The 22,751-nt window shown below is 32.9% G+C and overlaps 1 protein-coding gene across 9 annotated transcripts in view; it reads right to left on the bottom strand.

Moving 5' to 3' along the window:
- LOC119840283 (dual 3',5'-cyclic-AMP and -GMP phosphodiesterase 11) overlaps positions 1 to 22,751 on the bottom strand; it is a 162,215-nt gene that overhangs the window by 36,271 nt on the left and 103,193 nt on the right. For all 9 annotated transcript variants that reach the window (XM_038366821.1, XM_038366830.1, XM_038366822.1 and 6 more), the window contains 3 exons: positions 18,293 to 18,409; positions 13,409 to 13,583; positions 4,848 to 4,993 (listed from right to left, as the gene is read on the bottom strand). In XM_038366821.1, coding sequence (XP_038222749.1) covers positions 4,848 to 4,993; positions 13,409 to 13,583; positions 18,293 to 18,409 — 438 coding nt within the window. The remainder of the gene's footprint in view (positions 1 to 4,847; positions 4,994 to 13,408; positions 13,584 to 18,292; positions 18,410 to 22,751) is intronic.

Genomic DNA, 22,751 nt, shown 5'->3' with positions numbered 1-22,751 from the left:
GGCGATTAGATTACGAATCGTATAGGAGCAAAGGTCCCCTCGGCGACAGGGTTTATGTAAGTGTTCTTGTGAGGGCGAACAAGCGTGTAACGATTAACGATATTATGTTGCTTAATTCTTTACGATTTATTGCAATTATTATTTTTTTGTTATTAAAACACTTTAAAATACGGATGATTTTATTTATATAAAGTGTTCATTATTCAAATTAGGTAATTTATGTTACTTATTAAACTGATGTTTTTTACGAGTGAAAAAATTCAAGGGTTAAAAAATATGAATTTTGCTAATGAAATTGCGACGCAAAACTACACATGTAATATGTATGTATTTTTGGGTCATGGATGTTTAATCTGTTGAATGCATCGTATGCATTCCGAGAAATAACGAATGACGAGATTTGTTTTCATACATTAATTACTAGGTGGACAGTTATTTATTAAACCTTAGTTGAATAAATAAACAGGAGTTATGTTCCCAGAACATTTTATGTTTTCTACACAATAAGCAATGCTGTTTTAAGATCCATATCTTTAAGCTAATAGTAAAACGCGTTTTCCCTAGTTGTAACGATATCCCTTCCCTATAGCAAGTTCTCACTAGGCAAAATGTATTAAAAACGTAGTTCCTGAGTTAATACCTTTCATTTACACAAACAAACGAACGACCATACAAACAAACTCTACAGCACTATATTATTTGTATAGATTAAATTTCTAAAGATATATATTAACAGATTTCGAACCGTCCCACACTAGCAACGTACCTTGTAGCAAAAATGTATGGTTATATCGTCCTAAAACGTAGAAGCTTCGTGCGAAAAATAGATCTCTGTTGAAAGGGGTTGTAGAATCAATGACTAACAATCAATGACTATCAATGACTAGAATCAATAACTGTAGAGCGATAGAAACGCGAACATTGCAACGTGAAAACAAGGGACGATCTCTCGAACAAACCCTTTAATAAGCAAGTGTATAACTATTAAGAGATGCCCCAGACTTTCTAACTTCACACTTTAAATTCCTTCACGTATAATCTTATATAGCGACTCGGCCCATTAACTTTTATCTTGTCAGACGGCCAGACATCTGGTTTCATTGGATTAAAATCAAAAGAGTCCCTCCAAGAGCGGTAAGTTTTGTGACGATGTAAACTGTCACGCCCCATTTATTAACACTTCTGCGGACCCTCCAGACCTTAAGCGTATGTAAATTGGATTTTTACGACAAACTAAAACTGTTACTCTACCCCGAATTTGAATAATTTCAAAGAGACCCGTCATTAAGTTCATCTACTTACGAGTATTACGTCGAAAATTGAGACAGACTTATTTAAGAAGTGTAAGTGTCTAAATACGAATTGCAATTGCAATATAAGCGGTAAAATTTTCACATACTAATACGAAGCCATAGGATTATTTAAAATTAAATTTTCTACAATAGATACTGCAAAATTAGTCTTCTCAGAACAAGTGCTAACTGTCCTAGTGCACAAGACAATGTGCAGAATCTCGATATGATCTATATATGAGAACTCAAATCGCGGGGAAAAAACACATTATATGGGTGAAGGGATAACATCCAGAACGTCAGTACTGTTTCGTATACCATTACCACTGCGAAATTGAGCGTGTAACCGAAGACAGATTGGAACGATGAGACCCCAAGCCATCCGTACCCTTAGGGAGATAAACTGCGCGCAGAAAGTTAAGTAACTTGGATAACAGCCAGCGCGATAAACAATACGAAATATGTTAAGGAAACGGCCTGTTCCACACTTAACAATATAACGAAATAATAGCATGTCCTACTTGGGATCCAGCGCCCGTCATGAATATGGATGTGTTATGATAACACAACATAATATTATATCCATATAAAATTGCTTTAGACGTAAAGTACTATAATTTACAACCGTCCCATATACTAGCTGCTGCTATAAAAAGATGTAACAACTTCGTTTAAATTTGATGTCGCTTTCATTGTGGTATTTATACTACATATATGTAACTACACACATATTATGTGCGCCATGTATTTGCTAAACAAAAGCTCACTTTCACACAAAGCTACGGTATCTTTATTAGATTGTTTTTTTATGAAGATTAGTTATGAGTTTTATTTGTCTAAGATAAAAATTGTACTTATTCTTGTCGTCTCATAATCGTAATCGCAGCATTCTTCTTATTAATTGATGAAATATATTATGTTGGTGGCAATTTTACTGGTAGTTTACTTCTCTTCATATTTTCTTAGCTTCCACCAAAAGATACGAAACATTGACCATTATATAGAGCAGATTCCTAGAAAATTGCTAACCAGCTAGCTTTCTTCCAAGCACAGTTGTATTTTTATATTACATTGAAGCCATGAAAATAAAAGCGAGAAACAGCAGACGCGCGTCGTTAAGTCAACAAAATGTGTGGGATGTCCGCCATTTATGCGAACACTGGACTTCCGATTTTTTTCCTTTGTCACGGTCTAATAATGAGGAAGGTCTGTACTAAAACGTTTTATATGGCGGGCAAAATTTGCTTTTTTTTCCCTCCGGATGTGACTTAACCTAATCTTGTTTTTCTTTTTACTCTGTCTGAGTACTATTCATTCGCTGTCAACTATTCTTTGTTGGTTATTGGGTGTTACATTTATTCACGCAATTTTTAGGTTACGCAATAGATTTATATACACCTATATAAACCTTTTATCGGTGTGTGAAATGCACGTCGATAACATAAAAAATAAAGAGTGTTTGCTAATAATATATGTAGATACGATTTCTAGACAGAAAAATGATATGTAAGTAAAATTGAAATAAAGCTTTTAATGGCACTAACAACACATCAGATTCAATACCTGACGCAATCCAACAGACAGATGTCGTAAATTGATACCTGACCTACAGCTACTTGATACCGACCACACCCTTATCCATTAACAATTCAAACACCCGTAGACTTACTCAGAAAATACTCGTTACAATCGTGACTCTCCATGTGAGACCTAATCTATAAAGATAAGCATAATGTAACCGCCTGTGTGATTTAATCTGGTTCAAGTAGCGACCTTACGAACTCCATACCAAAGATCATAACAGGTTAACAGCATTTACGCTACATTCATACTTACATCGCAGAGACATAGCTCATATTCGCGTATAGACAATCGCTTTTTGGTACGCTCTGTTATTCAAAGCGTGAAATTTAATAATGTCGTCTACATATAAAGAAGTACTCTGGGGTTCAGAACTTGTAAGGATTCAGCTCGTCTTTACATAATTATACACGTGAGATTTCCTTACTTTTTGTATGACTCCGTAAAATTGAATAAGCATTTCCACTGGTACGTCATTATTTGATTTACAGAAATAATTTTAAATTGTCCAGAAAAGGACTGAGCGCTTTGTTTGATCAAGCAATTTTCTTGTGAATATAACGTAGCTACTTATTATCTAGAGCTACTTAATTTGTCGTTTATTTATCTTAGGGAATTAAATTTAATAATTCATTAATTTTCACGATATATACGTGTCAAGACAAACTTAAATTACAATGGTGGGGTGTATCGGATTTCTACATCAAAATTGATTAAGATAGTAAGACCCAATTATAATTGTACATTATTAAAGTGATTCTAACTTTATTTAACTTTATTATTTAGCATAAAGATATTTATAACATGTACAACCAAATTAATTGGTTATTAAACTGGTCTCATTCAAATAATTTTTCGTTAAAACCCTTATTAATTTTTTGCTCGTGTTTTTTCATTTGAAAAACATTTTAGTTCATTCATTAGCCAGACTAAATTAGAGCGTAGCTTGCTACAAATTGTCGAGTTTGCCAACCCAACAAGTCTGTCATTTTCGGATGTTATGTAGAACAAGTTAAATGTAGCGCTAGTCAGATTTCGCATGACTTAATAACAGGCTTGTAATTTTGGTAACGTTAGTCTTAGCTTTTGTAAAGTCAACAAAGTGCTGGGTTATATTTATACAATTTGAAAAGAGCGAGTTAAAAGCCATCTCTTCTTTGAAGTAACTGTATTATGAACAGGTGTTATCTATGCTGATCGAACTCACTGTACCAAATAAGATATAAATCGGTGATTTGTCTGTGAATTTTTCTTATATATAATATGAAAAGGGATTATGTCATTATTCAACCATTTGAAAAATTGGGACTTCCAGAATAATTACAGATTATTACTACACTATAATTTTGAGTTTAAGATCGTGTTCATCAACTATTATCGAAAAGAGTACGTTTAAAAATGAAAATATAAAAAAAATAATTTATCGAAAAAGTGTCATAATTAGATCATCAAAATGAAATATATAGATTGATTAATATATTCCAACATACTCTACAAAATCTAAAAGAATAGTTCCGCTTGAGATATTCATGTCGTTCTCAATATTACGCAACAATAACAACAACAAAAAAAGCCTTCATTACGCTTACTAACGCTAATCTTCTTTTTCAATTAAAAATACGGTTATAATGTCACCAACACTATGTATATAGAACGTTTACAATAGTTCAATAATAATAAATAAATAAACCTTTGTATTTAATTAGCGAATGCGCATACGCATACCGAAGGACCTGGGACAATATTATAAGCCATAAAGCACGTTTACTTTATGGCTTACAATATTGGGCTAATAATAATAATAATAAATAAATTTATTTATTTCAGAACGTGCGTCCCATATCACACAGTGTAGGTACATATTACACAGTGTAATGTCGGACTCCAGTTGGGCAGTGGACTACCTAATCCCTATTACCACTTACCGAGGTGATGAGATTTAAAAATCTACTGCGATAACAAACACCAAATTACCTGCCATTCTGCGGATTCGGCGAGGCCGCCTTTTCCCCCTGCACGAGGAACAGCGAGCCCCGGTCGGCGTCCAGCAGTATAGACACGTTCTGTAGAATCTTGTGGCAGAGTACCCGTACTTCCAATTCGTTGCAAATATCCTTTACCTGGAGGCGAATATTCTGGATTAAGATTTTTAATAGGGTAAATAAACAGCCAATGAACGTTTCTAACTAAGCTATTCGTTCTAACACTGAAAGTCACAAAATAATGCTAAGACCAAAAATTTTATCTTACATTATTTTCTAATTTTTAAAATTAAGTTGAGCAGAAAAAAAAATAAAATTACTTAACTAGTAGGTATTTACTCATTCATTTTCTCATTGTACATAATGTTATATGAAAAAACAATAAAAACCAATCTACTCCGTCAAAACTCACCAATGTTAATTAAACACTTCTCGAAAATTCAAAATGAAAAACGTCCTTATATCTACATCGTAATTTTCTCCATCTATTATATCAACAAACTTAAAAGGGAGAAAGGTCTATAAAACGACATATACTAAAAGGGTTTGTGGAACTCCCAGAAAAAAATATTATTTGTAATAAACATTGTTCATTTTCTTTTATTAGGCTCGTCTATGTGTTAGATTTAAGACCGAACATTTTATATCTGCTTTTATTTACCATCGTAAAGTGAAGCGGAATAAAAATTAAAAGCAGTACGTCATCATGAATATGGCTACAGACGGCTGCAGTTGAGTGCTCTAACAGACTGGTTTATAAATTTCATTTTTGTCTATTTACGGACAAAACGTTCTGAATATTGAATTTTATGACGGTTGAATTTGATTTCACGTGACTTCAAATATGCTTTGAAAGTTTATACGATACAATAATAGTGAAACATGTCTTTGATAGTTAAAAACGTTCATAACGCTAGATTTTCAACAACATACTTTTAATGGTATGAATATGAATTATATAGAATATGTTTCAATTCGTGATGTTATTATAATTTTTAATATACCTGAAAATTTACTTTAAATCCACCTCTTCCCTCAATATCCTACGATTTGGACCATATTACTAATAAATTCCTTCATTTTTCATAACATGAAAATTCCGATTGCATCCCAAACGTGTAACACACATCACTACTTCCCATTAAATATTAAATGGAATTCCATTAATTTCTTTCTTTCTTTCTTTCATTTATCCTACAAATGGAATACCTCCATCCAAGCGGTATTGTGCAAAAGTAACGTGAAATAATCACAACAATATTGTCACATTATGAATCCCGTATATCTTATGGATATCTCCAATTACCGGAACGGTCACGTTCAACCTAAATCCACCATAATATTAATCATTTCTCATATCAATCGAGACGTGAATGGATTGCGATGGCAGATTAAACAAATGTTCGGCCGTGCTTGGGAAGATCTTGAAATATGATACGTCTTTGGATTCTGCGAGCGGCTCCGAATTGTTCAGCTACGTATTTCGACATCTTCGTTAAATACTAGCATATCGAGTTTAAAGGCCCATTTTATTGAGGATCTATAAATTTGAGGTTACTTCCAAGAAGTATTATATAGGTATATATTTTAGTTTTCTATCCATTTCGTAATCTCTTTTTTTCGTAAAAAAATTTTTTTTCTTGATCATCATACTAATATGTATTTACATATGCATACTTCGTCTACCCGTAGCATGACATATATAGCTTATGACCATCCTTGATAAATAGACCATCCAAAACAAAAATAATTTTTCAATTCGAACCAGTAGTTCCTGAGATTAGCGAGTTCAATCAAACTCTTACACTTTATAATATCATTTATGAACCCATGGATTATATCGCAGTCACATTAAAATTTGATGAATTTCAATGTATTCATAACAAACTGCCGGTACGTTTTAAAATCCACATAACAACATTACAAAACTCACAGAGCTTACTTTTATTACCCGAGTATATTATGTTCCAATCTCGAGCAAACCGAACAGACGGAAATTTGTTCAGAAAATCGGAAATAAACTGCGAAACTTACTAACAAGGACTTGGAGCGAGATAAAAGCTTGGGGAGACCAAGTGTAAAAATCATTCGCTACATTTACAGAACTAAGACAAAACCACTGACCTCTATATCTATCTTTGCGATTGACTAATGGGCCTCCCTGACTTTCCACGGGTTATCTAACAATTTTAACGTAATAATCTTCCTTACAGATAATATAATTATAGTTTTATGTTTAATAAAAATTCATTCAAAGGCTAGTGTCCACACACTGTTCTCTAATTATAATTGAAATTGTAGTTTGTTGTTATTATTGCTTAATAGTTTTTTATGTCTGCACGCTATTTTTTATTGTCTATGTTATTTGATTTAAATGTAGTACAGATTTTTCATGTCAGTACTAATCTCTAATACTGATAATGTATAAATGAATTCAAATAACTTCTTTAAACATAAGCATGAAAACAGCACTAAGAATTATGAAGTATATTATGGATTGAACACTTAATGTATTCATATACATCCTCCAACTTTACAATACAGGTATACGTCACAGGCAAATTGAATGATTTCGCCGTTTCCAAACTGTTTCGTCAGTTCCAAACGCTCGCTTTTTTGTATTATCCCGGGATATTACTTTCCCCAAACATCCGTCAGGAGCAGGTTGCGAGCCGATGGAGGTTTGCGCTGGTCCCTATTCAGTATCTGTCCTTTTAAAATAAAACTAACTTTATCTTACTCCAGCCCTAACAAAAAATTTACTGGCGACACATACCTAACTAAAAAGACAAAATTATGTTACACAGAGTGTCTAATAATGTTATATTCTAAATAAAACCAGAGATGTATATTAATACATCTGCAGGTAGGTTATTTCACTATTCTACCAAGGAATATCAAGGAATTCAACCATCCTATCCCATGCACAATCTCACTTAAGAGGAAAAGAGCCACAATTCAGAGTCACCTTTTTATTACTGTGGCAATTTATTCCACGTTAATTATACTTAAGAGCGTAAATCATTGTCACGGTATTTTTTCATCGCCAATCAAAGACCCTACCGCGGGTGCGAATGAAAACATCAATTAATATTCGATACCTACGCGTTTTCATAACTCATTCTGTCCCTTTACATCCTGGGGCTATTTGAAACATACAATTTAAGCGATGATTTTACTGTGAATCTATTTTTTTACGTTCATAATAACAATAACTAGGCTATTTGTGTTCAATATAATACAGATATCGAAGCAAGAAAACTCAATGATTAAATAAAATTTCCCTATCAAAACGTTACTAGTAGCGAAATCACTTTTCGGTCGATGAACTATCACGTAATATAGATTGGTACCTACATTGTAACAAAAATTTATCTTCTATCGATGCCCTTATTGTTGGGAATTCGTGACTGTTTTTTCTAACTAGGTACGGGCGATCTTTATTACGACTCTTTATCAAGAAATAACCCTAATGTAAATACTTTTATGCGTGTAGATTTGACTTGTAAGTTCGGTATATTGAAAGACTCATGACTTCGCTCGAGCGGTCAAAGAAAACAGATTTCGATTTCATACATGTCGCATTTTTAATAACCTATTTATATATTCATCGGAATATATATATAAATTTCGGAGTGATTTATAAGCGCATCATATTGCATCTTCATAGACTCCGTGATTCCATGGAAATGAGATGTTTTACAAGCCTATATCAGTCTCTAGCCTAACAAACACACTTTCGTAGGTACTTATGACATAAGTAAAATTTACCTGTAATAAATACAAGTTTATTTAGGACAAATTAAATTGCTTTCTCATAATCGTAATATTTAAATTATGAAGATATGTATTAACAATTATAGCAAACATACTTATAACAAATTTTACCTACAATAAATTTTCGCAACGCTTCTATTCAAGATAGTTGATCTATGCCCTTTACGATTGTCTTTAAAGCTCAATATCACTAACACACGTCGCGGGTTTGCTTGCATTTCCTCCACGGTCTAACGCAATTTCCGAACGTAGAACCTAAATACGTGCCGAGCCGGATAATAGGATATTGGCTAATGTAATTTGGAACGTCTCCCGAAAACGTTACGCCATAATTGCCCTCTAATATAATAACGATGAAATGACAGGTCAAATTTATTCTTACTCGTACAATTTTTCTAGGTCGTGTTAAGAATCGACCGACCCGGAGTTTTCAGTGTCCTGTGGGAAATCCGGGATAAAATATCATATCCTTTCTCGGGTCTCAAACTATCTCTGTACAAAATTTCATCCAAATTGGTTCAGACTTCTCGTGCTATTCGCAAATCTCATGAATACAGCGACATACAACACACAGCACAACAGGTTGTCTAATAACTGTTTAGTAATATCTACCAGGCAATAAAAGGGCGTGAGTTAGAAATGCGAAACATTTTACAGTGGTAAATTTTTTATGAACTTTAAAATAACTACCGAATATGGTGATACAAATACTAATTTAATTACACCTAAGACGTCCAAATGAACTATAATAAATTGCGAATAAAATTTTTATAAATTAAGTATTAGATGGTTATTAATAACAATGTAGTGTGATTTAAGACTATTTGGAAGGAAATAACTACGGTAAGAGGACCTGTTCAAAGATTTGTATTATAAATAATATCAATGTTCAATCCTTTAAATAATATATTTTCTGTCAAAGTAGTTTATAGCGTTGAATTTTAAATCGGTCCAATAGTTTTTGTGTGTAAACAATATAAACATGCAAAAACACGTGTTTGTTGCCTCTTCATAAATATATATAGATGGACTGAATTACGCAATTACAATTAGTTATTGTAGCTCTCGTACTTATAAAACATTATCTCTCTCACAATGATATACATAGATATACAAAGTATATGGTGATTTGTTTAATAATGAGCAACATAAATATTATGAGTAAGATAATACTCATGTTTAATTATTATTAGGTGTGTACTGTGTACCACAAGTCGTAATTTGTTCACGTCAATATAATGCGTATTAATTTTAAAGCATTATATAACACACTAGTACAGTGGTGAGTGTAGAACCGAGGGGTCCTGGGTTCGATTCCCGGTGGGGACGCAAAAGCGTCTCTTTCTAAACCGATTTTGAACGCGCCTTATTCATTATATCTCAAGACGTTTAGAACACTATAGCGTTTAAAATCCGTAAAAAAGTATACTTAATTAATTTCAAAATTTATAAATTTCACGTAAAATCAATGTAAAAAAATATTATTTCACACCGTTTGAAAACGAGTTTCTTCCGTTCATAATCAAACTCTTTTACTTTTAAATTATATTATTATATAGTAGAAACGAGGGTGAATTTAAGTTCAAACAACACATTCAAGACAACTGATCTACATGTAAGCGTATAAAACACCAGCAACAAATAAACATAATAATATAAAATAACTCGCACATTATCACAAACTTTACTTAACCACAACTAAATAAATTAACTTAATAATAATCGCAGACACGTTTAAACAATACGCGAATAATTACCCAAATAACTCTTTGAAAATGCAATGAACTACCGATTTATAATAACAGTCGTAATTTACATGACGTATAGTACCAAATTAATCCATAATGGCCACATTCAAAACCAAATTTGTGTGGGCGTGTCGAATATTGAAAGCTTATAGCGGGCTGTGAAGCCTACTTTCATTAAATAGACGCAAGCTGTCGCTATTCTCGTGTGTGCAAGGGAATGGTATTAGTACAGCAGAGTACATGGTGGGTAAAGCTTGTTTATTTGCTACATTTGTGTCTAAGAAAAAAGCGTGTTAAAAAGTATAGTTTATAAAATGAGTTTTTTGAACGATAGTGCAAAGTGCTACCATACAATTTGCTAAATGTTATAAACGTCCTGTTGGTGATATTTAAGTAGGTTCAAGAGTATGTTATTAATTTCATTGTAAGCCAAATTATAATTTAAAAGCGCGGTCACCAACTGTGCATAATAATTATATTTATAACTAGCTGCACCCGGCAAACGCTGTTCTGCCTTACTCTGATCATTTAGAGGTATGAAAAATAGATGTTAGCCGATTCTCAAACATACCCGATATGCACACAAAATTTCATAAGAATCGGTCAAGCCGTTTCGGAGGAGTATGGCAACGAAAACTGTGACACGAGAATTTTATATTTATAATAATAATTGATAACAAACGCTACGCTATGCTTCTGTTTATTATATCATAAGCGTTGGACATTCAATACATTATAAAATTTAAAACAACATGATTTTTTCTTTTAACTACCGTTTTAATTTTCTAAACTGAAGATAAATAGTAAAGATTAATTAATTTGCAGATCCGCTAATTTATGTGAAAAGTTAATTTTTATTTAAAAGTAATGAATAAACGTGAAAAGTTTGTAATTGCGTGGGTTGAATTTTCGTGTGAAATTATATCTACCGACCCCGAGGGATGAAGTATCTCGTTTTAAATATTCCCGACGCCTCCCGCAAAGCGCTTGCCCCGAACCATTAAAAAATAATAAAATGTATATATACATATATACTATATACACGTAAAGACCTCATACGTAGACACAAAATATATTTAACGGCTTGTTTGAGACACTTTCATTAACCCGATTTAAAAATATCGTATTTGTTTTTTTGCACATGTTTTAAAGCGAATATTGAAGCCATAAAAATATATAGGCAGTACTATACTTATGCATTTAAAATACGATTTTAAAACACATATTATTACTTTACAGTAACGCTATACTAATCTCGTACCAGCCTCGTGTCATTTAATTGTTGTGAATGTGAAGAAATAATCTGTAAATCGTATCAACGTCCAGTCTGTTAAATACGCACAGGGGATTAACCCAACAGATAGGTGTTAGTGTACCACAGATTTAGATAGCGCACGCCTCGCAAACGTTACATGGCTCTGTGGACGGCCATCGCGAGCGCGGGCGTCTGTTTACATATAATTATTATCAAGTGGGGACCCCCATTATCAATGACCTCCCGGTTCGGAGGCCTAAATTGGTACACATGTAGATTGTAGACATATCGCATTACGTTGTATGTGTTATCATTATTGTAGTGTTTATTGTTGTCGTAAAATGTGAACTCACGTTTTGGTCGGCGCCAACGCCGGCCGTAATCTTGGGGTAATTGCTGTAGGATAGTTTTTGAACGAGATTTTATACTGTTATGTATCGTGCAAGTTACAAAACGAAAACAAACACGTCTTGCGATGGTTATTACCGGGAAACGTTATTGTTTTAGGTGTATTTTTAAGTTACTCAATGCAACAGTATTTAACATATTCCTTTTTCAAAATTTTCTTATTTAAAATTTAAATATAATTCGAAGGTTTATAACATTTATGTGATACTAGCCTTCATTACCAATGTGATCCAATCTTCACGTTACAGAAGTTTAAGACTATTATAATGTAATGTATACTTAGTTTATCTGTATATACCTATCATGTAAATATCAGTTGTTCAATGTAATGTATATCTGCTTTAATAAAATTAAAAATAATTTACAAATTTTGAGCTAAAATATTCGTTCCAATTTCCAGTGAAATACACGTAAAATTAAAACAACAAAATGAAGTACATTATTTTAGGTTCATATAACTTTTAGTGAAATTCCAACAAATGTTTGGTTTTTTATTAAGCAAAATATAGGTGTACCTATGTACAGTGATGATAAAAGTCTAGATACGTGATATCATGCATTAAATATAACACTAAAATCCTAAAAGGCTCTCAAATATCAAAGCAAATTATAAACGGTATTTAAATCACACTAATATTATACGTGTGAAAGTATGTTTGTTTGGATGTCCGTCAATCACGCTGAAACTACTGAACGGATTTTGATTAAATTTGGTATACAGACTGAGTATGAGCTGACTAGGGTCATAGGATACTTTTTATCCCGATTACGATTTGGTCCCGGGCGGAGCCGGGAAGCGTCCAGTGAACAAATAAATTTTGCTACCTAATTGATATTATCCTTGAAATGTAACACAAATTTATAATAAGGCTCTCAAATGTCAAAGCTTACTGTACAAAGAGAAAAAAAAGTGAAAAGTTTGTTAATAATAAGCTTTAGTATCTAATTCAATGGGCTGATGATCGTTTGACTTTCTTAAATAAACGATGGCAAATTTGCTCAAAATAAATAATATTCAAATGCTAACAAAGACGCACTGTTTGTAGAGACCGCGATAATTACATTTTAACTATCGGAATAGCCAGCATACTTAATCGAATTCCCTGTAATTTTCCAAAGTATGTAAATATTATTCAATGTTGAAGTCAGTTCATTCTGTTGCATGTTTAATTAAACATTTTGGACATACAATCAAATATATTATCAAATCAATTTTTATACATTTAAGTGTTCTTTTTAGTGTGCCTAAAAACTGTCATATATAACTGTCACTACGCTAATTTCCCGATTTTTATATTTATAAAAGAACCAATAGAAAATTACACCTAACTGCAAATAAACATGCCTCGTGTACAAACCACTTACTAGTTCAAATATAAGCTCCTTCTCGTCCAGCTGCTTGAGCTCGTGCCGTGACCGCCGCTGTGGGCGGGAGGGGGTCGCGTAAGGCTGGTCACCGAGAAACGTGGGCGTGCCATCCACGGTCGTCACTAGCGGCTTTAATAGACCGCCACGCTCGAACTCGTGCGCTGAGATCTTTCTGTGGAGTGAGTTGTAACAATTAATATCAAGTTTGTCGAATTATTATCGATCGGTGAGTACTCGATCTAAGGTTGTAGACCTTCGAATTACACAAAGGCACAATGGATGACTCAGAATTTTTATATTAACATAATATATGGTTCTCGTTGTAGAAACGCTGAATTTGAGATAAGTCGCTATGAATTGAGTGAGACCACCGCGGACCGTGTTTATCTGTGTTTCACTTCCTATTTTAATATTACATATTACAGTTAACATAATTTAGTAGTCTAAAGAGTAAATGAAACAATGTATGCCTTGGCTTTCCCATATGGTATTCCCACTTCACAATAACTAGGTATAATAATAAGGAAATCCCATATTCTCAAACAAAACACCATATGTGTCAACAATTAATTAATGATTTAATCTGCTTTCATTAGTGTTAATCAAAACTGTTGCGTCACATCAATTTATGCAATTTTCCTTTAAATTAAAGTCGACTTGTGTCTCTATTAACAATAAGGTATGAACATAATAGCCTATTGTCAAAAAATAAAGTATTAATTTTTCAATGTTGTTCATTATCCAGATAACTTAATATATAAATGTAATAGCTATCTACTTATACATTAAGTACTAGTTCACACGGTATTAGATTTTGCCTATATAACAGCATAGACATAGTTACAAAAAATTATAGGCGAAGTTGTTTAGATTGAGTATGTTGATAAACAGACAGACAAAAACGGGGGTTGAAGTTAAAAAAGTAATTAAATGAAAAAATCAGACGTTGGGTTAGCTGTTTTTGTTGACTGGATAATAAAAAAAACGTTAAAATTTCTACAATTATTTACCCTATTTTAGTTTAATTAATTGAAATATAAATGTTCACGCAATAATGCAAAGTACTTGTAATTTATTTATGATTGCAAATAAAGCGTGCGGCGCGTGTAAAAAAATGTATTAAAATGTTCCTTAGTTGCTAATGGCCCCCTTTTTTGAGCCTAATGGCTTCGAAATATTTTCCTCCTGACTTAAATCATTACGATTTATAGCATTTTCATATTTGTCTTTTTTGCGATTAAAAATAATTGCAATGAAATAAAATAAATTGAACTAATTCTTAATTAATTCTACCGACAACTTTTTAAAACGAGAATAGTTTCCTATTAATTAAAAATATCTAATAGCATTTATTAAATGATATGTATAAATATGCATATTTTAAATAATTTTCCTGTAATACGCGATCAAATAAACACAAACATTTCAATTTAAACCAGTAGGCGTTTTACACGAAAACGGTTAAAATATGACTCGGCCAAAAAAGTAGAAATCCATTTCTTTTAAGCAAATCTTGTGATATATAATAAAAGTTGTTTGAACATTTCTCATCCAGATTCAGACTTTAGGTGTTTTTATTACAGATTTAGTGCTTCCAACGAGATCCTTCTGACGTCCAAAGTGTCTAAATCACAAAGGGAATCATCTTTAGAGTTTTCGTAAAAAGATAAAAGTTTTATTTCACTAGCACAAAGCAGCACATTTGAAAATTGTCACAAAATTGTCACCAGTATCATGTGATTGTGTTTATGGGCGACCGTGTCCATTTATCAGGTAGCTCCTGTAAGCTACTCCCTTTGCTCTGCCTCAAAGGCAACCGCAATTATAGCCTTCAAACTCTTCGCTTCCTCTGCCAAAAAACCGACGGTTTCATGGAGATCTCTATTAAATAACAAATTGACAAGCCCATCAGGACACAGTGATAATTCGAATAAAGATATAAGCTATTTGTCCTGAATTAGCTATGAATCCTGAATTGTAATTATAAAAACGATTCGTACGACACTTCGTCATTATTCTTCGTATGAAGTCTAAGCGTTAGCAAAGTAAAACCTTTTTGAATAGCAAACACAATTTATACCCCTGTCAACAGTGCGTCCTAGCGAGTAGTGAACTCTCTAGTGCCGAAAGATTGATGAAGTTTCCAACTTGGCAGGTTAAAAACGACAATCGTATTGACATCTAAATGTATTATTTTCTATACCTTAAAATAGCATATACGATATAATCGTATAATTCAACTACATTGCCATTCGATTTTTTTCTTTTTATTAATCATTTATGTCTATAATTAAATGCATTTAATGTTTCGCGGACGAATTCCAACAAGCACCCGTGGCCCCTTCACTTATGTGGCTCGACGGAACACAGTGGGGTTTTAGTCGGTAGGAATCCGACATAACCCACGACCTCTTCCCCGGGGGCCGTGGGTATCTATGCAAGATTTCCCCACTATAAAAAAAAAAAAAAAAAAAATGCATTTAATGTTATAAAAATATAAATTAAACATATCTTCTTGACATCGAATGAACCTGTTAAATAGGCCATGTCGATTACAGCATCGTTATAATAATGAATACTAACAGACTCTATCAATGGCGCCGGGCCAAGACTGAAACAGAAATTCGCCCATAAAATACGCAAAATTTATGCGTCAAGGGTGTAACATGTTCAACATTTAAAACACCGTGTTGTACTTCTTTTTGAAATGATAAAGGAAAGAATTGAGAGAGAATTAGTTCGAGGATATGACGTGACATAGCAGTCTTGGCCAGCGTGGTGGATTACGACCTAAACCCTCATAGGAGGCTAGAGATCCTGGTATGTAACAATTATGGGCTGATGATGGTGATGATGATGTTTTAATTCATTTTGCACAGATAATGCTATATGTTTAATATGTTCGTGTTAGTATAAAGTAAATCCATAATTATGGTCCCCGTCGAACATTATATGGAAAATTATTTTTAACTTTTTAAATTTCATAATTATAATGTAAGGCTTCACTCGTTACACGTTTGTTCTCGCCATTAGAACATTTCTTGAACTTTAACATAAACGTAAAGAAAACTGCGGGCTTGGTCGAGCCATTCACAAGTTTTACGCATTCCTACATATTCATGAATTAATTTTTCATTACAAAGATAGATGAGAACTGTTTATAAAATCAAATGTACATACATACGTATATTCGTATAATAGAAGTATGGATAAACTTCGTATGTATTCGTATTCGTATCGTACGTATTAGCTTATGTTTAATCAAAACACATTTTCCTACAAAAATTACAAAACAGAATAACCATAGATTTTCATTTTATTTTTAATTAGAATAACGCAAGTACATAACGTTCTAAAATTGATTTAAGTACTGGTTTAATGTTACCTATATTCCCTTGATGTTTATAAAGCGACATAAATGATGGGGCATCATTTATGTCGCTTTATCCAATTAATTTCGGTAGTATGTATCAATGCGAGTTTTGTTATTGTATGAGCATTAATGAAACTGTTACAACATTATTGCATCAGCCTATACGATAACAAACAAAATATCTCATATTACAAGCTTTTAACAAATACTGCTTGTATATTTGAAAATAAATAAACGAATCTAGACGAAGTATATTTACGAAAGGTTACGAAATTTTGTCTTATACAAATCTTAGATGCTGGCAACGTCTGTACAATCAAGTTATACGAATAATATAAAGTCGAAGAGTTTGTTTGTTTGCTTGAACGCGCTTATGTCACCAACTACTGGACTGATACCAAAAATTATTTCACCGTTGGATATATATACGTCATCCCTGAGTGTATATAATATGTACCACGGGCAAAGTCGGGTAGGATTAGGTACTAGTGAGTACATAAAATGAAACGATCATTGAGATAATTAATTTAGCTGAGATAGTTAATTATTCGTTTAAAAACGAGTTTTCTAAATGGATTTAAAGCGAGATTAATAATGCATATTATTATCGTGGGACCTCTGTGAAATATTCGAAACGTCGGGTTAAATAGTATAACGAATGAAGGCATTTAGAATGACTAATATCCACATTAGATTAAACAAAAGAAAACACTTCATGCTCTACTGGAATTATCATTTTAGCAGTGTTTTGTAAGCGTTATATAATGAAAGAATCAGGTGTTACCGCACCCGCAAGTAGCATGTCTAAATTATTGCTTCTTATTACAATATAATCTTAAATTTACACATAACATATAAACCGCTATCATAAGCAAATAAAAATCTTGTGACTGACAATGGTTATTATTTGAGCGAGTACTAAATTGTCAACAAAGTGAAGACCGGATCTGTTTTATGAGTAAATAAGCGTTGTGATTACACGAAGTCTGATTACAAACTGCTTTAGGCTGGATTAAGATTGTTCTTAGAACATTTTTGGACAGGAGTGTACAAGAATCACGCTGTATCAACAAATGCGAAAAAACTATACCTATATCCTATTATGGATTCCAATAGCACAACTAAAGGATATCGGAAATAAAATGTACATTAATATTATAATGAAAATATCAGAACACCATGCAATGCATAACAGAAGCCGCTTGTCAGAACCGCAATGAAAAAGTTAGTTAAATGTTTGGTACATTCCGCAATTTCTACCTCAGTTTGGTTCATTGTTATCTATCGTAATATCAATAATCATATAGTCAGTTGCTTATTCATATCGAATGTTACCTACTATCATTACTGAGTAAAACGAAAGAAATAAATGTATATACAAATACAACTTTCCGTTGGTGGTAAATTATTACTTTGTATAATACAAAATAATAAATAACATAAAAGACCTAGCATAAAAGAGCACCAGTTATTTCCCTTTCAATATCAACTGTTAATGTTATCTTTACCTGACTGGTGTAGTAGCCCCAGAGCCGGAGCCAGCTCGAGAGGGTGAGGCCAGCTCCGCGCTGGGCGGCGTCGCGTGTGACACCAGCCAAGCGTCCACCACCTGCCTTGGCGCTTTCCTGTTGACAACAAACAACACATGTTTAGTAACAGCAAAGAGTTAGTAGCAATATCTATATATTTACATCTGTGTAATGAAAAGGAAAGATTTGTGTTTTCGTAAAAGCTTTTCAATAGAAAGTCGTGTCAGTTAAACTGCTTACCTATAATAGCCCAAGAACAGCAGAACTGATTTTAATTATGTATGGTTTGTTGGATTTGCCTTGATTACGACAGCAACTATAAAAAAAATTGTAAACACGTACCAATGCATTAAGAACGTTTGCAGTTTATATTAGCGTTTATAATACAAAGTTGTTTAGAAAAGACTAACTATCACGTATTTATCTCATAGAACAATTTCTAAACAAAAACACATTATTGTAATTTATAGTGGTTAAACTCAAATAATAGTATGTAGAATATATAGCTGCGACGAAATTATTTATAACTCGACCTAAGTTCTAAGTAATAATTATAATAATTATAATGTGAAATTTGATTTGATAATCAATTATTCGTAACAAGCTCACTAGTAGTCTCTGTGCAGTCATCTGTGTGGAATGTTCCGCTGAAAACATGTTAATTTTTCCACAGCTGAGTCTTTTACAATATTTCATAGTGCAATGCATAATTCATTAGAATTTTGATTTTCTCTCATTTAAATTTCTCTAACATATTATTACATTTTTTAAATTCATTATTGTTATTTTCATTAATATAACATTTTGTACGTAGAATGAAGTAGAAGGTACCATGAAACTTTCGTTTCTATTTAAATTAAATGCGTTTATAAACATCATGCAGTTTTTTTTCTCATTCGCAATTTATAGACGCATAGTATTGTATATATGGTTATTTAAAAAAGTGAAGTCCCCTAGTGGGGTATGGGGCAGATGATGTACATCTGTTTCACTGACCGATTTTCTTTATGGACAAGTAGGTGATCAGCCTTCTGTGTCCTGCCAGACCGAGACTTTTTTTTTTGCGTCCCCACCGGGAAATGAACCCAGGGCCCCTCAGTTCTAAGCTCACGCGCTAACCACTGTACCAAGGAGGCGGTCAGGCGGAGGAATATGGTTATTTAGTAATTGGTAATCATAAAATGTTTTTTGTTTACTTATTTAACTTAAAATACCATTTCACTATACACGTAACGAGTTTGATTTCCAAATCAAAAAATCGAAGCGGAATCGGTTACACACAAACATACATACACACATAAAATCATACATACGAACATATGCAAAAACATACAGCTGAAGTTATAATAGCGTGTTAAAAACGGTCAGCATTATCACAATACAGAAAGACATTTACGAAAGCCCGTCACGTAAAGTTGTATTCGCAAGTATAGTTAAGCGACACTATAAAGGCTATGAAATACTACACTGTTAAACTGACTTATTCAGTATCATTCTGCCCATAAGCAGTGAACGCTGCTAACTTTATTGGCCAATATGAGATTGCCTCCTAATGATCGCTTGTAAAGCTAATTCATACAACTTCCTTATTACACTCTTTGTCTACAAGTGTCTGACGCAACGAAACATATAGTAAATTGAGATTTGTTTTTGTTGGATTTTATTGAAACAGTTTAAGAGGGATATTATTAAATCTGTAGTTACTAATGTATATTTAAATACATTTAAACTATATAGATTGCCGTCCGCAGCTATGCCCGCGTAGACAAACCAGGGTTTTACTCGTATACTTTCTACTCCCGTGCGATTCCGGGGCAAAAACTATCCCATATTCTTTCTCGGATCTCAAACTATGAGTAAATATGGTACACAAATCATATATAATACCAAATTTTATCCAAATCGGCCCAGTGGTTCTGATATAAACGCGCGTATAGCGCATACAAACTCTTCAGTTTTATATATTAGTATAGATTAAAAGCAGAAATTATTGCTACATAATAGTGTATAGTTCAGGTTATTACCCTAAATGAAGTAGGTAAATATTAATTTCTCTATTATTATTATACAACTAGTCGATTCGGCTATCATACCGCCTTACTTTCACCTATTTTCACGTTTTTATACATACCTTCCTTGCCTTTATCATGACAGTAACGTACACAATAAAAACATAATTAACCCAGCATTCGAATGAGTGCTCATATAGTCATGATGAAATTATATAGCTATATCAATGAGATCGTCTTCATTTAAACTCCGAAATTATACTTTCATGATAACGTACCAAAAAAGATTACAAATTAAACCCGTCACGAACAGCTGCTGTGTACTTAAACTGCAGTCGCGCAAAATCAAACACAAAAAGACGAGAACACTATTTACAAAACTATTAATTAAAAAGCTTACCGTCTAGGATGTTGAAACAAAGCTTCAAAATTAAATTACCGAAGTTGGAGACTAACTAGCGACAAGTTAACTCAATATGCAAGAAAAGTTTGAAGGAAAACGCTCGTGTTGGTAAGAGTCAATTTCATGCAGAGTTATTCACACTAATTGTTTTCAACTGATGCAAATGTTAATCGGTAACTATGGGCTAAATTGTTTGCGACCTATTCTCTAATCTACCGAATAAAATAAAAATAGGTGAAGCGTTTGGAGTTTAGTTATAAACAATAGTGACATAATAAAAATATAAAATAAAACTAATAGTATAAACGCGAATGTTTGTAAGTATGGATATGTGGATGTTTGTCGCTCTATCACGTGAAAAACAGCTAATCGTATCTGTATAAAATTTGGTACAGATGTAGATTATATTCTGGGTGAGTACCAGGCGATTGACGCCGCGTATTACAGATAGTATACTTTGTACTATAAGAATTTGACGTGAATTTTTTTTTTGAAAACAAATTGTGAACCGAAAGTGGCTGGCTTATTAACAGAAAAAGATTTTGAATTAGTTATATTTGGGATACAGAAGTATGAATCCCATTTACCATGGAACAGTATTTTCTAGGTTTGAAAATGGCATGGTATATGTGGACATCCATACTTCAAACTAACGTCATAACTGAGAAAGATGATGATGATACTTGTATGTAACTGACAGACAGCAGTTTTAGATTTCACGATCAAATATTTGAAGGGATCTGAATTAGCATTGGCAGCCTAAACACCATAGTCTAATATTACAGGCGTAAATATATAATATACTTAATATAATAATAATAAATATATTTATATATACCTTAATTTGAAGACGTATGTATGACAGTAAAAAAGACAAACACACGCCAGCTAAAGCCAAAATGGATCAAGTATCATACTGCATTATATAATTATAACTACAATATTTATTTGTGAAGAATATTTTATGAAAAACTACCATCATCAGCCTACATATGTTCCCACTGCTGCGACACCGGCCTCCTATGAGTGCGGGTTGGCAGATGTCACATGTCGTCGAACTTTTGATTCTTGGACATGCCGGTTTCCTCACGATGTTTTTCCTTCTGTGGTGATGTTATCCACATGTGCAGATAAATTGAAAAAAAACAATTCATCTCCTGTGCACGCTCGCCCGGTCTCGAAACCCGACTTATCGATTCTGAAGTCGGAGGTTCTCACCACTGAGCCACCACAGCTATAATGAAAAACTACATAAAACAATCAATAGTGTATTCTTTTATGCAGTCTTTATTATCAATTTCATATTATAAATTAATTATTAGGAGTAGTATAAGAGTAGAATTTTTAATTTTTACTGCTATTCCTTCCCTTGTAAGGTTTTTAAATTTTAGAAGAAGATAGTCTAAGTATAATTGTGATGTAATAAACTCCGCTCCGGTCTAAATGCTTGAAATTTTTCCACGTGTAATTACTCTGTAGCAAAAACTTTTAAAAAATTATAAAAACTTTTAAGCTAATACGACCATTTACAACAAACCAATTAGTAGTAGTACATACATACATAGTTCTGAAAATGCTTCTCTTCTTGTACTTATGTTGACATATTCGTTTATTTCTGTATTTGGTATATAATATGGTTTTTCTTTCCCACGCAATTCGATGTAACAATTTAACTAAAAACCCTTCGCAATTGAACTGACGCCTCTTCGCAACTGTTAGCAAGTCACTGCCCGTCATACCAAAACCGTTCAGAGCCGCCAACTTTCTTGAACAAGAACATAATCTTATATAAGTTAGCGACTCATTCATCAAAGCGGACTTGAAGGTAAATTGTGTTTAACGCGAGATAGAAGTAAACTTTGTTTTCACTTCGCACCGCACAAGGAAAATGAACTTTGACATTCGTTAGAGACCCTGCCGTTTTACTTTTACGAGATAAAATCAAGACGCGACGCTGTAAAAATCAACAACCTATTTACGATTACCGCTTGCAATACATTTGTTAACAGATTAGTTGCTATTTTTA

This window comes from Zerene cesonia, chromosome 5 (genome assembly GCF_012273895.1).
Source record: "Zerene cesonia ecotype Mississippi chromosome 5, Zerene_cesonia_1.1, whole genome shotgun sequence".
Lineage (NCBI taxonomy): Eukaryota > Metazoa > Arthropoda > Insecta > Lepidoptera > Pieridae > Zerene > Zerene cesonia.
This window is presented reverse-complemented; position numbering and strand designations above follow the sequence as displayed.